General features: G+C 41.4%; 1 protein-coding gene across 1 annotated transcript in view; it reads left to right on the top strand.

Moving 5' to 3' along the window:
* Positions 1 to 12,551, top strand: part of RPGR (retinitis pigmentosa GTPase regulator) — a 117,594-nt gene extending 105,043 nt beyond the window's left edge. The window contains exons 13-14 of the mRNA XM_033949473.1: positions 5,584 to 5,649; positions 10,147 to 12,551. Coding sequence (XP_033805364.1) covers positions 5,584 to 5,649; positions 10,147 to 12,264 — 2,184 coding nt within the window. The 3' untranslated portion in view covers positions 12,265 to 12,551. The remainder of the gene's footprint in view (positions 1 to 5,583; positions 5,650 to 10,146) is intronic.
* Positions 12,552 to 16,567: the final 4,016 nt, after the last annotated feature.

Here is a 16,567-nt window from a genome sequence, read left to right as displayed (position 1 = left end):
AAGTTCTTCTTCACCCAGAGAGTGATTGAAAACTGGAACGCTCTTCCGGAGTCTGTCATAGGGGAAAACACCCTCCAGGGATTCAAGACAGAGTTAGACAAGTTCCTGCTAAACTGGAATGTACACAGGTGAGGCTGGACTCGTTTAGAGCACTGGTCTTTGACCTGGGGGGCCGCCGTATGAGCAGACTGCTGGGCACGATGGACCACTGGTCTGACCCAGCAGCGGCAATTCTTATGTTCTTATAAATTGTTAAAATATATCCCCAGTTATAGCTGTAGTGCACTGCCCTTAACTATCAAATCACTAACTATTCATTTACAGCTTATTATTTTCACCACTACGTAACCATTTGAAAATGTTGTATAACTTTAAAGAGATAGTTGTCTGCTCTGAAATGACATCTTCAGTTTACCTAGCAGCACTTAGATGATTAAGTTAAACGTTTTAGATTCTATAAATGGTACCTTAAAAAATCGCACTGAGCTCTATTCTGTAAATGGTGTTCGAAGCTAGGTGCCAATTTTAGAATAGCATTTCTGTTACATAAAGACGAGTCTCTACGTTATAGATGATCAATCTGTGCTTACAAACTGTTTGCAGAAGGGTATCAATCGCATCTTTTCAGCTCCTCCTTCTTCACCAGTGGAGTATAGTGCCCTCTTCAGTTTTATTTTCTGCCTACCTCGACTCACACTGGTTACCAATACAAGCACAGATTCGATTCAAACTATACTGTCTATTATTCAAAGCTATAAATGGCACTGCCCCCACTTACCTAAACAACCGCCTAAATCAGAACCTTACTACTAGACAAAGAAGAACTCAGACCCCATTTACTTACCCCCCATTCAAAGGTACTCGGCACAAGATGTTTGACAACCTACTAGCGACTCAGGCAGCAAAACTTGACCGCTCCATCTCCAACCTGCTGACAACAACGAGCGACTTCAAATCATTTCGAAAAGGAATCAAAACCCTGCTATTCAAAAAATTTATCCAGATATCTTAACTCTCCCCCTTGCCCTTTCCTCTCCCTTGTAAATTCCCCCTCAAAGTCTCTTCCTCTTTTGCACTTTTTCTCTTCAAAGTATCAACCATGTAAACAGCTCCCTAAATTGTAAATCTCCTGGAAATGTCCAGTTAGCTTCTTTGCAATCCTAATTCCTAAACTGTAATTTTCCTGGAAATGTCCAGTTAGCTTCTTTGTAATCCGTGTAGAACTGCAAGGTACGAGCGGAATAGTCACTAATGTAATGTAATGTAATACATTTATATTCTGCTTAAAACCTAAGTGGATCACAATTTGTATACAGTGGTGCCTCGCATAACGAACGCCTCGCACAGCGAACGCTGCACACAACGAACTTCATGTCTTGATTCATACAACGAACTTCGTTTCACACAACGAAGTCGCCCGAGCTGCCGATGTATTGCATCCTTCCGCGCAGGCACTGCAGGCAGTCGTTAGTCACTGCGCTTAACTGCCCTCTCTCACAGCCCTTCGCCTGGCTCCCTGTGCAGTGGCGGACCGTCGGCTCGCCTCCTTTTATGGAGGGGCCCGGCGCCTACTGCTGATGCGTTGGGGGGGGCGGAGCTACTCTCGCCGCTTCCCCGATGCTAGAAAAAAAAAAAAAAAATGAAAAGTTAAGTCCCAGTTTTTGCCGCTGAGACTCTGCCCTCTCTCACTGTATACAGTCGTCCTTTTAAGATAAACTCAATATTTTTTATATATCATGGCTTCTAAAAAAAGCAGGAAGGTGATTTCTGTTGAAATGAAACGGGAAATAATTAGAAGGAGTGAATGTGGGGTAAAACAGTGTGACCTCGTCAAAGACTTTGGCCTCAGCAAGACCACCATTTTCACCATTTTGACAAATTTATCTTTTTTTATGTCATCTTAGCATATTTTATGCTGCAGAACGAATAATTTTTTTTAACATGTATTGTTATGGGAAAACGCGTTTCACATAACGAACTTTTCGCATAACAAACTTGCTCCTGGAACGAATTAAGTTCGTTGTGTGAGGCACCACTGTATAATGTACTGAAGGCACATACAACTTCCCTCTCTGTCCCAAATAGGCCCACAATCTAAACTAAAGTGCCTATAAAAATTAGAATATATAATATATGTATAAGAACATAAGAATAGCCTTACTGGGTCAGAACAATGGTCCATCTAGCCCAGTTTTCCTTCTTCATGGAGGTCAATCCAAGTCACTAGCACCTGGTAAAAACCCAAATAATAGCAGCAGTCCATGCCAACGATCCAGGGTAAGCAGTGGCTTCTGCATTGTCTCTCTTAACAGCAGACCATGGACTTTTCCTCCAGGAGCTTGTCCAAACCTTTTTTAAAACCGGCTACTTTAATCGCTCTTACCACATCCTCTGGCAATGTGTTCCAGAGCTTAACTATTCTCAGAGTGAAAAAAAAAATTCCTCCTATTGGTTTTAAAACTATTTCCTTGTAACTTCATTGAGTGTCCCCTAGACGGAGTGAAAAATCGATCCACTTGTACCCGTTCTACTCCACTCATGATTTTGTAGACTTCAGTCATATCTCCCTTCAGCTGGCTCTTTTCCAAGCTGAAGAGTGCTAACCGTTTTAGTCTTTCCTTATACCAGAGGAGTTCCATCCCCTTTATCATCTTGGTCGCTCTTTTCTTTGAACCTTTTCCAGCACCTCTATATCTTTCTTAAGATAAGGAGATCAGAATTGAACGCAATACTCCAGGTGAGGTCGCACCATGGAGCCACACAGGGGCATTATAACATTCTTAGTCTTGTTCACCATCCCTTTTCTAATAATTCCTAGCATCCTGTTTGCTTTTTTGGCCACCCATTGGGTGGAAGGTTTCATCATATTGTCTACGATGACACCCAGATCCTTTTCTTGGGCGCTAACCCCCAAGGTGGACCGTAGCATCCGGTGACTGTGATTTGGGTTATTCTTCCCAATGTGCATCGCTCTGAATTTGTCCACATTAAATTTCATCTGCCACTTGGACACCCAGTCTTCCAATTTCCTAAGGTCTGCCTGCAATTTTTCACACAACTTTGAGCAGTGTAGGAGTTTATAGTATGTAAGAGAATAAAAATAATATCAAATACAAAATAAAAATAAATAAATAAAGCAGAAAGGCAAAAAATAAACCTAACTTAGTAGAAAAGGCAAATTAGATTCATAGTAATATAATAAATGATGGCAGATATAGACCGAAACGATCCATCCAGTCTGCCCAATCGTACATGCTCTATAAATTAATAATTTAAATGGTCCTTTTTCATAGATATTTTTGGGCCAGAAACCCAGAGCTCTGCCTGCTAATGTGCTAACTTCAGCCCATCTAAACCATCCCAGCCATCAAATACCTATTATTTTCTAATTAGAGATCCTCTGTGTTCATTCCATGCTTGTATAGTGACATAGTAAATGACGTCAGTTAAAGACCTGAATAAAATAAATAAAAATAAACTTAGGCCCTGTTTTACTAAGGTGCACTAACCGATTTAGCACATGCTAAGCGCTAACGCGTGCATATTAGTCTATGTACGTGTTAGTGTTTAGCGTATGCTAATTCCATTAGTGCGGGCTAATCGGTTAGCACCCCTTAGTAAAACAGGGCCTAAGTTCCAGTCCAGTCCGGTGGAGCACCATTCCGTGCAGGCTGTTGGAGGCGGCTACAGCCCGAGATCACCTGGCAAAGTCACACACCACTGCCACAGGCTGCAGATCAGACGAAGGGCCCAAGGACAGTCGGCAATCTCTGCACCGCCAACACAAGTCGGCCTCCAACTGCAACCCCAGATCCTCCACCACCAGGACTCCACCACAACTCTGGATAATCCGACACCTGAACCAAACTAACGAGCCACTGCCGAAGCTAACTTCACACCAATGTGAAAGTCAGTGCCAGGCGAGCACCCAACACACCGCAGCGCATGGCAAATATCGCGTGCTGAGTAGCCAAACCAACAGACAAATGGTCGTAGCCCAATACAGCTGGCAAGAAAGTTTTAATAATAATAATAATAATAATAACAGTTTATATACCGTGAAGTTCTATGCGGTTTACAAAAGATTAAGAGAAGGTACAAAATGATTGAACATAAGAGAAGTGAACGAGAGAGGGTAAAAGGTCTAGAAAACCGATATTGAGGAGAGGGAGATGTATGGGTCAGTTCTGCTGTTAATGGCCGAACAGAGGAGGGCCTGTTTGAAGGAAAAAATAATGATCATCTGTTTGGACCAGCTAAAAAACAAAGTAAGTAACCCCAAATAGCAAAAACTGAGTGAAATTATGCAAAAAGAACACCCACCATGCTGAAAGGAGTTTTGACCCTCCTTGTTAATCAAGAGGTCCGATTGCCCACATTCAGTCCAATGAGTTCCTGAAAAGAAGATGCGATTTTACAGTTGCTAGATGTCAGGAGAGTTCTTCGCAGATACCTCGAAGTGACCAGTGAATTCCTACTGTCCAATCATTTGTTCATCTTAGCTGGCGCAGAAGGCTGCCTTCCCAAGGCTTCCATTTCAAGATGGATTCGTATGACGATATCTACAGTGTATATTGGGAGTGGAAAACAATCTCCTATCTCATTGAAAGCACACTCCACTAGGGGCATGGCAGCTTCCTGGGCGGAGTCTCTGGCAGTGCCCCCCGAGCAGATTTGTAGGGTGGCGAAATGGTCCACCCTTCATACTTTCACAAAGTTTTACAGGGTTGATGTAGTGGTTCGCCTAGACACACCTTTTTAGGTCCTTGGTGCTGGCAGCAGGCTCATCCTTCCCGCCCAGACTCTAGGACTGCTTAGGTACATCCCATTAGTTCAGGATCACTGCTCCTGTTACATTGGAAAGAAAGATTAGGTTCTTTCTTACCGTGATAATCTCCTTTCCTATAAACAGGAGCAGAGATCCTGAAGCCCGCCCCTCAGATTTTGCCTGCTTCCTGATTTTGAAGAGTACTGTGATATACCGCACTGTCTGCCTCAGACAAGTACTATGTATCAACAGCTGTTTGAATTCCCCTTTCAAGCAGGATCAAAGAATGCTGAAGAGCCTATCTGAAATCTAAGAGCCTATCTAAAGTTGGTGTGAAACTCCTGAACTGTAGTGCAGATTGAACTCGGGTAGCTGGTTAATGTTATTCCACCTTGTTTTGCGTTTAAATGTTTATATCATGTGGTTTATGCATGTTACTTACAGAGCAGAACAGTTATAACTATTAGGCTGGAAGTTTCTCTGTGCTCCTCCTTTCTGTGTGTTTTGTTAGTTAGCTCCATTGCTTTGGGACAAACTGAGGGGCTAGAACACAGCCCTTGGGGAGGAGAAGAAGAGCTGTGCAAGAAGATGATTGGCAGCTTCTGCAAGGAACCTCGCAGTTTTGGGGTGACTACCCATTGGTTCAGGATCTCTGCTCCCGTTTATAGGAAAGATTATCGAGGTAAGAACCCAACAATCTTTCTTTGTTTTTGTGTATTTTTCTTCAGTTGTTACATTTTAAGTATTCTTAAAGAAAAATCTTTGCCTATATATAAGTAGCCATTTTTGTATTTTTTTCTCTCTTTTCTTTGCAGACACACGCAATGAGACTGAATCCTAGTAACAAGTCTTTAACATTGTCACCGATTCAGAAGCAAAAGGTAGGACATGTTTTTCCACTGTGAGAGCGGAATATATTGTGTATAATTTGTTTTGACTACAAAATGACACTAATGCTAGTTAATGTGTTTGCTTAACAAAAAAAAAATAATAATTCTTCCAAATGATAGATTTATGTAAGTAAAATAGATCCCATCGTCCTCTGTATTTGACATAATTATATAGTTGGTTTAGATTATGTTTTTGATAAAGCATCTATAATAATAAAATGCTTAGCGCGCATGCACACTCTCACCGCGTGCCTCCCTGATCCCTGTTCTTTCGGGCTGTGGCGGTAGGAGTGCGCATGCGCGCCAAACAAGCCTCCCTGCTCTCCACCTTGCGCCTGCAGAAACGGCCCCATACTCGCGGCTTCAGGCTCATCCAACTCCAGCACAGCAGAGAGTCGGCAGTACAGACTAATCAGTTTCTCCTTCCTTCCCGCGATCCGACCGGCTCACTTAGGCCCTTCCCGCCTCCCCCTTCCCTTCCCGCGGTCCCGACTCCAGCAGCCTGCAGCACTGTACACACGCTGCTTCGGGGCCTTCTACTGCCCTGATTTACTCTGGCACGTCCCTGATGAAATCATCAAAGACGCAGCAGAGCAAATCAGGACAGTGGAAGGCCCCGAAGCAGCGTGTGTACTGTGCTGCATACACTGATGGAGTCACAGGTTTGTCGGGACCGCGGGAAGGGAAGGGGGGGGGGCGGAAAGGGATTAAGGGAGCCGGCCAGACTGCGGGAAGGGAAAGGGGGGTAGGGGAAATGCTGCTGCTGCACAGGGAAGTAGTATAGGGAAGGGAAATGGAGGGGAAATAATTCAAACAACTTACTCTGTGAAACTTCCGTTATTACACAAAAAAAAGGTAGGTGACAGATATGATTATCTCCATACACACACTGAGAGAGAGGCACACAGGGAAAACCCCCCCCCTCCCCTTAAAGACAAGGAGCAATAGAGAAAGATTGAGAGAAACAAACAAATAAAAAACAGTGGACAAGGAGAGAGAGACACAGAAAAAAAAAATCCACATACAGCAGCCAAAGAGACAAACACCAAAACAAACACAGACAGAGAGACCAAAAGTAAGAAATACAGACAGCAGCCAAAGAGATAGACAGAAGGTGACAGTCAAAAAACCACACAGAAGAACAGGGGTTTAAAGAGACAGATTTAAAGGAAAAAAAAAATAAAATTCGACAAGGAGAGAGAGACAAACAGAAAAAAAAAGACAGGGGCTACAGAGACAGATTAAAAGAGACAGACACCAAAACAAAGACAGACAGACATACAGCGGCCAAGGAGAGAGAGACAGAAAGAAAGACAGACACACAAATCTATTCTAGCACCCGTTAATATAACGGGCTTAAAGACTAGTACTGTATATATGTTACAGTAAAATTTGAAAGCTACATTTTATAAGATTCTTTCTTAAAATGATTAAACCAAACCTTTTTTATTATTACTACAGTATGTGTTCTGTAGTTCTGCTGACTTATACATGGCACTTGTCTGTGACTTTAGTTTGGCCCTTAGAAATTAATTCTTAATTTTTTAATTTTTCTTAGCATTTTAATTTTTAATCCAACCCTTTCCCTTATGTTTTTTTCCCTTTTTGTTTTCCTAACTAAGACAAATGTAATCTTTTCCCTTTCTTTCCCTCCGCCTCAAGTTTGTCCTTTCCTAATCTAATGTTATTGAGTTTTAATATTGTATATCTATATTTTATGTTTTATATTGTGCATCGCTTTGTAAACAGATTCAGCGATAAATCAAATGTTAATAAACCTTGAACCTTGAACCTTTATAGGGTTGTATTTTTATCTCAGAAGAGACATGGGAGCAGTGTTTAACTTAATCATTACTGATCTGGAAAAGCGGAATGTGATAAGGTATAGAGAAGGCCAACGAAAATGATCAAAGGTTTGGGACGACTTCCCTGTGAGGAAAGGCTAAAGTGGTTAGGCCTCTTCAGCCTGGAGAAGAGACGGCTCAGGGGAGCTTTGATAGAAGTCTATAAATTACCAAGTGGATTGGAACGGGTAGATGGGAATCGCTTGTTTACTCTTTTTGAAAATACTAGGGCTAGGGGGCATGCGATGAAGCTACTAAGTCAGGGGGACCCAAAAGGTCGATTGCGATCGACCAGTAGATCGCAAAGGCAACATTGCCTTTGCGTTCTGTTTTCCCGAAGCCAGGCGCGTACAAGCGCCAGGCCCACAGCCTTCCTCCCCAACGCCAATTCTGGTATTTAAAAATACATATGTCAAGTTGCCTGTTTCAACGAAGAAAGGAGAATTACATAGTTCTTAATGCTTAACCTCATTGAATTAGATAAATCCTAAATCAATAGGGAGAACTTATAACTAGAGAATGACATCCCCATCCTGTCCCTGACCTGTTCCTGTAAGCTCTGCCTTAACTGCACGAGCCTCGAACACTTATGATTTTAAAGTTTGAGGCTTGTGCAGATGAGGGCGGAGCTTAGGCATTGGTGGAATGAGGCATTATGACATCACAATCTGAGCTCTAGAATGTTGCTACTTAGGATTTGAAAGTGTTTGAGGCTTGTGCAGCTGAGGACGGAGCTTAAGCATTGGTGGAATGAGGAATTATGACATCACAATCTGAGCTCTAGAATGTTGCTACTTAGGATTTTAAAGTGTTTGAGGCTTGCTTTGTTACCTTTTGGGGGGGCTAAACTTGTGTTATTCAATACAATGTAGGTATCTGTAGGGGTTGGGTGGGGGGTTGGATTTGTTTCTTATTATACTCTGCTGATTTTCTATATTTTTGAGGAGGTCTTGTTTCCGCAGGGACGGGAAAAATTTGTCCCTGTGTCATTCTCTACTTATAATCTAATAAGTAGATTATAATGCCTTGATAATGCCTGAGAGGTGGATATGATGTGTTCTGAACGTTCGTATCTCAGTGCTTTCCCGCTGAGTTTGGCGTTATTTTCTATCTTATTTTCTTGTTTTTTGCTGCCACAAATCAGCATACCAGACTCTGTGGTATATCAAGTTTTAAAAAAAACCAAGAGATTCAGGAATTGCGCACAGAACATGAGGGGTGATCAAAAGAATCTGCCTGGAGTTCAATTTGAGAAAGATGTCCGCAATGCTGCCATCTGTTTTTATGCCCTATCTCGGAGAGTGCTGTATTCTTCAACTCAGAGATACAACTTATGTTGCTGCCTTTTTTAAATTAAAGAAAGACAGGCACGTTCTTTTTACTTTCCGCAGGGTCTTGAGCATAGTTTTGGCCTCTTTGAAAATAACAACTGATTTTCTGTTCAGTTACGAGACAAGATCTTCCCAATCCACAGAAATGTGGCCATGAAATTAATAATCCTTTGCAAATATTATACAGTGGAGCCTTGGTTTTCGAGCATAATTCGTTCCAGAAGCATGCTCGTAAACCAAAGCGCTCATATATCAAAGCACATTTCCCCATAGAAAACAATGGAAACGCGGGCGATTCGTTCCACATCCCCCCCAAAATAATAATAAATAATGATAATAATAACTTTATTTTTATATACCGCCATACCACAAACAGTTCTAAGAACACCCCCCCCCCCCCCGAGGCCACTGGTGCGTTTCCACCCCACCCCTGAGAACCGGCCATCGCCCACTCTTACCGCGATCGGCACCGGCACGCAGCACCTACCCACAGGACGTGCCCTGCAGAGCCTGCTGCTTTCCGCTGATTCTGCTGGGCCTTGAGCACCTGCGTATGCTCAAGGCCTTCTGGCTCCCGCTCTCTCCGAGATTCTAATGAGATTCTCAGTGTCTCCAAATCAGCGGCAGGCTCTTTGGGCTCCGGCACGTCCTGTGGGTTGGTGCTGCATGCCGGTGCCCGATCGCGGTAAGGATTTGGGTTTGGGCGGGGGGGGGGGGCATGCCGGTTCTCGGGGGCAATGCCTCACATATTGAGTCAATGCTCGGTTTGCGAGGCGAGATTTGCAAGATTGTTTTGCTCGTCTTGCAAAACACTCGCAAACCGAGGTTTGACTGTACTTTGAAACAGACCAAAAGACATGCTACTCAAACATGTGGACTTTTTATATTTTGGTATTTACATGTATGGGCTTTATCAAATTCTGTTTTTATTTTATATATTTAACGGAATCATTTTGAAGATATTTGTGTTTGGATGCGTTTCATTGGTAATGCATTTTGCATTTACATGTATAAATTGTCCTTTATCCAATGTCTTTTCTTTTCTTGACTTGTAGAAATCTGTTGATCCTTTTTTGGTTTTGTGTATATTTAACCCACTCAGGAGCCGATGGATTCTTTCATTGCTACTTGCTGTGAAATTTAATTTTCTACAAATCATTTTTATTTCAATCATCCTGCATTTGTTGTCCTCAGAATCTATTTAGTTGTTCTTTCTCTTTGCTCTTCTGTTTTTGATTATATGTCTTTATTTTATTTCACTTGACCTTAATTCTTTCTTTCTTTTCCTTTTCATCTGTGCTTCTCATTTGGAGTGGAAGAACAGTAAACATGTGAGCCTGAGATGTGATGGTAAGGGTGGGCTGAAGAGAAACGACTTACATAATAGTTGGAAGGGTTCAAAATTAATTGGAATATCTTTTGAAAAACATGCTGTTGGTTCTGCTTTGGAATTAGGAAGAGACGTCAATCTCAAGGACCCTAATCTAAGTATTTCCATAGAGAGGCTTGAAGCAACTAAAAAGTATGTAAAAACCAGACTGGAACAGGCAACTGCTGCTGGGAGGTTCAAGTTTGCTGCCAGACAAACCATTGAGGAACAGCACGAATCCAAACAAGATCTGAAAATTTGTCAAATGATCAGGCAAGATAGCTTTCCTACCCATTTCGATAAGGATGAAAGACTAGCTGTGAAACTGAAATCAAAAAGAAATGTAAACCATAACTTAAATATTAAATCCGAGAGGCTTTCTATAGTAACTACCAAAAACGCAAGGGCCGATTCAACAATTTTCCAGCACCATAAAGCCACAAATACGCTAAAACAACAATGTGAAAACAAAATGAGGAACGAATCTGAGAAACATGTCTCAAATAAGACGATCTTTGTCAAAACTCAGGAAACTAATCAAAAGCATGAAAAACACAAGTTATGCAAAATGGACACACCCATAAAGCAAATGGCAAAATCCATGTCATCTTCAAATGAAAAATCAAAAACTGACTTAAAAGAATATGTACCTCAGAGTAAACCAGGAAAGCCTATAAGTTGTGTTGTGATAGAGGAGGAGCAGGACGAAAATAGAAGCAAAGAGGAAAACCGAGATACAATAGGTAAAATTGAATCTGATGAGGAGATGGAAAGTGAGGGAGATAGCGAGGCAAATGAGTTAGGTATGTGTAGTAGGGAAGATGAGTCAGAATTAGAATATGCAAATGAAGGAAGAATAGCAGGAGATGATGAAATAGATGGTTCATTGAATACGAGCAGAAAAGACAAATTTGATGAAAGCCAGGAGGAAGAGGATGATGAAAAGGTTGAAGCAGAAATAGAGGCTGATATAGAAGACAGTGAAATAAATGAAAGTGAAAAACAGAGTGATGAAGAGAAAGCTGATTGTGTTGATAAAAGTACAGATGTAGAGGAAGGAGAAATAGAAGATGCAGAGGAGGAGGAGGGGGAGGGGGAAACAGAAGGTGAAGCTGAGGTAGGTGAAGGAGATGATGAAGAGGAATGGGAGGATGAAGCAGAGGAAGTAAATGGTGAGAGGGAAACAGAAGGTAAAGATAGCGAAGGGGAAATGGACGTTGAAGAAGAAGACGGTGAAGGGGAAACGGAAGGGGAAACGGAAAGTGAAGAAGAAGAAGGCGAAGGGGAAACAGAAGGTGAAGAAATAGAGGAAACGGAAGGGGAAGACGAAGAAGGCGAAGGGGAAATGGAAAGTGAAGGGGAAAAGGAAAGTGAAGAAGAAGGCGAAGGGGAAATGGAAGGTGAAGAAGAAGAAGGTGAAGGGGAAATGGAAGGTGAAGAAGAAGAAGGCGAAGGGGAAATGGAAGGTGAAGAAGAAGAAGGCGAAGGGGAAATGGAAGGTGAAGAAGAAGAAGGCGAAGGGGAAATGGAAGGTGAAGAAGAAGAAGGCGAAGGGGAAATGGAAGGTGAAGAAGAAGAAGAAGGCGAAGGGGAAATGGAAGGTGAAGAAGAAGAAGGTGAAGGGGAAATGGAAGGTGAAGAAGAAGAAGGCGAAGGGGAAATGGAAGGTGAAGAAGAAGAAGGTGAAGGGGAAATGGAAGGTGAAGAAGAAGAAGGCGAAGGGGAAATGGAAGGTGAAGAAGAAGAAGGCGAAGGGGAAATGGAAGGTGAAGAAGAAGGCGAAGGGGAAATGGAAGGTGAAGAAGAAGAAGGTGAAGGGGAAATGGAAGGTGAAGAAGAAGAAGGTGAAGGGGAAATGGAAGGTGAAGAAGAAGATGAAATCCAAAGTCGCAAAGAGCAAACAGAAAAACAAATTAAAACTGAGAGCAAAAGTGAGAGAGTGAATACAGATGTTCAGAGATTTAGACACAAACTGCATTCAAAACAGCACGTTAAAAATGGAATTTCAAATTCAGAGCATTTTTGGAATAATATACTACCCCATTACCTGACTTTGAAATAGGGTCTTTTCGTGAAATTCTACTATCATTGTTGCTTGAGCATTGGATGCAATATTACTCCTTCAAATCAGTCTACATTTTTATAATGTTACTGTAAAAATGATCTTGAGTCCCAAGTTCTGTGTAGAACTGAAGAAAACTTCTGGGAATTTGATATTTGGTGTAGTAGTTTTGATAAAATTGTTGGTTCATAGTCATTCACACGTGAGACATCAGCGCGCCGACAGTTGGGCGCAAGACAATAGCAACCTGGCGAAAAACTTACATTTAAAGAGCTCCGACGTGGGGTGTGAGTGGGGACCCCCCCCCCTGTTTACTTCATAGTCTTCGTGCTGCTGTTGGGGGGGGGATTGGAACCCTCCATTATAGAGTAAACTTAACTTTTTCCAGATTTTTTTTTTTTTTAATGTTAAGTTTTCTCTATAATGTGGGGGGTTGCACCCCCCCCCCAACAGCAACACAAAGACTATGAAGTAAAGTGGGGGGGGTTCCCTCCTCACCTCTCGTCGGAGCTCTATAAAGTAAGTTTTTCACCAGCGCGCTGGTGTCTCGTGAGCTTTTGTCCCGTCACCAAATTGTTTACTCCATGATCTCCATAACATAAAATAACACAAGGACTGAAATGCATGCTATAACTTAGAGAAAACAAAAAAACTGTGATTGGCACAAATAACAAGATTGTTCTTAACTTACTACTGATGTAAACTGTGCCAGGATTACACTGCTATTGCGTATAAATACTGAAATATTTCATATCTTGATTATGGACTGCCAAATAAATTGACATCCCTTGTAGATATGATTAACCCATAAACAGAAGCGCTTGAGTACAATGCAGATAGTTTCCCACTGGTTGGCTATGAACATGATTCCTTCTCAGTAATGCCCTTAACAGATTGGATTTTTATATTTGCATCATGTTTTTTTTTTTTTTTTAGGGGGGCGGGGGGACGGAGAAAGTTAATGATTTAGTGGTAGAGCTATATACCTTTGAGAAAATCACAAGTAACATTAATCTTTTGATTTATTTATCTTTTCAATAAAGTTGTTTTTTGTTCTCTGTTTGGTTTCTTTTCTTTACCAAGGTCACATTTCGTGGGAGGGGAGGAGCTTTTTCACTAATGTGTATCAAGATTTTGCATTTAAGGTGGTGGGCATGCCTAGCATGTTCTCTGCAATTAATGTATGGGCATTTGCATTAGTGACAGCCTGGGGACGTGTGCCCCTTGCTAACTGCTATATGCTATCCATGGCCATTCTGTGACTATGCTCCACTTAGTTTCTGCCCCCTAACAAAAAAAAAAAAAAAAAAGCATTTAGTGTATGAATTAGCACATGCAAGCCCATCATGGTAACAGTTGGTGCACTTGTATGATAAGGAGATAACAAAACAAAAAAACAGAGGGACTGGGAACTCAATTCGCAATCAACTAAACAAATTTTCCAGTTCAAATGCACACTGATGGAACAGGCTCAATTCCTTAATCCCCTGTAAGCATGCAACTGCAAGCTATCTTCAAGCCAATAAAACGTAATAGGGGAAACTGGAAAATTTGTTTATTTGATTGCATAAGGAGAAAACATGCAGTAAGAGCTGGATTCAGTAAACGGTGCTTCAAATTCAACACTGGAAATGATTGGTGCTCATTGGTGTTCTGTAATGGCCACTCTGAGATGGGCACCCTTTATGGAACAGCACCTAGCGAAAGCTCAACTTGGGCGCGAGGAGTTAGACCGCCACACAAGTTGGACGCAGACCCGCACTGTTCTAGAACAGCCGTCACTTGTGGTCATTTTTAACCAAGGAGAATCTGGAGAAGTTAATTTTTACATTTGTAATTAATAGATTAGACTACTGTAATGGGTTGCAGATGGGCCTTTCCAAGATTGATCTTAAAAAGTTCCCGTTAATTCAGAGCACAGCAGCAAGGCTGATTTCATTTAAAAATAAAACGGATCATATCACTCAGGGTTCGTTTGGGGTGTCCTGGTGAGGGTTGGTGGGGTGTTGGAGGTTTAAGGGGGCCCAGCGGCAGGTGAGGAGTGGGCATCTTTCCAGCCAATCTGGAGGGGGGTTGTCAGGGCAGAGGGAGTAGGCATCCCTCCTGCTGATCTCGGAGGTCCTCTGCCTGCCGCAGCCGGCTGACCTGATCACAGCAGGGGAATTTCTTCCCAATCGTGGCTTCACCTGATCAGGGATTTTCCCATGCCGTGATCAGCTGACGGCAAGCGGCGTCAACTGTCGGATTGGGAAATTTAGGCCAGTATTTTGCAAACCTACAATTCAGGCATCTGTCTCCCATCGATGGAGACACATAGGGGCGTTTAAACCGCCCAAGGCCACTTCTGGATGAAGCCACACCCATGCCCCGCCTTGGTCATGCTTAAGCATACCTACGTGTCTCTGTAGATGCGTTATGCACACCTAAAGTGTAAGCGTCCTCACAAATTTTTTTTTTTTTTTTTTAAAGACATGTGTGTGCCGATTGGCTGGTGAGAAAGCTCACGTTCGTACTTGTAATTTGTCCATTTAATGTTCACACTTCTCCTCCCCTCATAATAATTTAATTTTAACCTTTTATTTATTTTTTTTTAACATTGTAAACCGGCCAGGTGTCGTTCGATGGTTGGTATATTAAAATTAATAAACTTGAACTTGACATCTACCACCGCCTACAATCGGTACACCGTTTGGAGAATTAGTCCCTTAATGCTTGCATTTTGTACAGTACACACACACAGTCGGCAAATTCTTTCTGGCACGTGCCTCAGAGCAGGTATAAAGAAGGTCTCAGCCTACTTTTGGTGGATTAATCTTGTAAAAGCGTAGCAGCACCTATGTTACCATCATGGAGTAGATACAATATAGATTTCTATGTTTCTTCGCAATCTCGGCACTTTGTTATGACATTACCCCGGTTAGAAGAAAGAGTTCATGGAAGCATGTTTAGTTTGGGAGGAAAATACTGCACATAACTGTGCATTTTCAAATCCATGTGGATTATAATAATAATAATAATTTTATTCTTATATACCATGCTGAAAAAGTTCTAGGCGGTTCACAACAAGGTGAGCTAATACATGGAATCCAGATAAAATACAAATTAGAATAATGGACTTAAAAACAGAGAAAGACAGAAAGCATTTACAATATAATGCAGAAAATACCAGAACAGATCAAATACCTCAAGTTGAATATAAGGAACTTGATTGAAAAAATTAAGCAGAATGCATTAAGATACCAGCCTATCAAGATTCCAGAATCCCAAAGAATAGCAAGATTCCGGAATCCCAGAGAGTAACAAGATTCTAGAATCCCAAAGAGTAGCAACATTCCATCCAGAATCTCAAAGAATAGCAAGATTACGGAATCCCAGAGAGCAACAAGATTCTAGAATCCCAAAGAGTAGCAACATTCCATACAGAATGCCAAAGAATAGCAAGATTCCGGAATCCCAGAGAGTAACAAGATTCTAGAATCCCAAAGAGTAGCAACATTCCATCCAGAATCTCAAAGAATAGCAAGATTCCGGAATCCCAGAGAGCAACAAGATTCTAGAATCCCAAAGAGTAGCAACATTCCATCCAGAATCTCAAAGAATAGCAAGATTCCGGAATCCCAGAGAGCAACAAGATTCTAGAATCCCAAAGAGTAGCAACATTCCATATAGAATCTCAAAGAAGAAGAATAATAATTTTATTCTTATATACCGCCATACCGAAAAAGTTCTAGGCGGTTCACAACAAGGTGAGCTAATACATGGGATCCAGATAAAATACAAATTAGAATAATGGACTTAAAAACAGAGAAAGACAGAAAGCATTTACAATATAATGCAGAAAACACCGGCCTGGCAGGGAAAGAAGTAATACATAGAACAGATAAAATACATAAAGTTGAATTTAAGGAACTTGATTGAAAAAATGAAGCAGAATGCATTAAGATACCAGCCTATCAAGATTCCGGAATCCCAAAGAATAGCAAGATTCCGGAATCCCAGAGAGTAACAAGATTCTAGAATCCCAAAGAGTAGCAACATTCCATACAGAATCTCAAAGAATAATAATAATAATAATTTTATTCTTATATACCGCCATACCGAAAAAGTTCTAGGCGGTTCACAACAAGGTGAGCAAATACATGGGATCCAGATAAAATGCAAATTAGAATAATGGACTTAAAAACAGATAAAGACAGAAAGCATTTACAATATAATGCAGAAAATACCAGAACAGATCAAATACCTCAAGTTGAATATAAGGAACTTGATTGAAAAAATTAAGCAGAATGCATTAAGATACCAG

Source organism: Geotrypetes seraphini, chromosome 6 (assembly GCF_902459505.1).
Source record: "Geotrypetes seraphini chromosome 6, aGeoSer1.1, whole genome shotgun sequence".
Lineage (NCBI taxonomy): Eukaryota > Metazoa > Chordata > Amphibia > Gymnophiona > Dermophiidae > Geotrypetes > Geotrypetes seraphini.
Note: the sequence above shows the minus strand (reverse complement) of the source record. Positions and strands in the feature narration are given on the sequence as shown.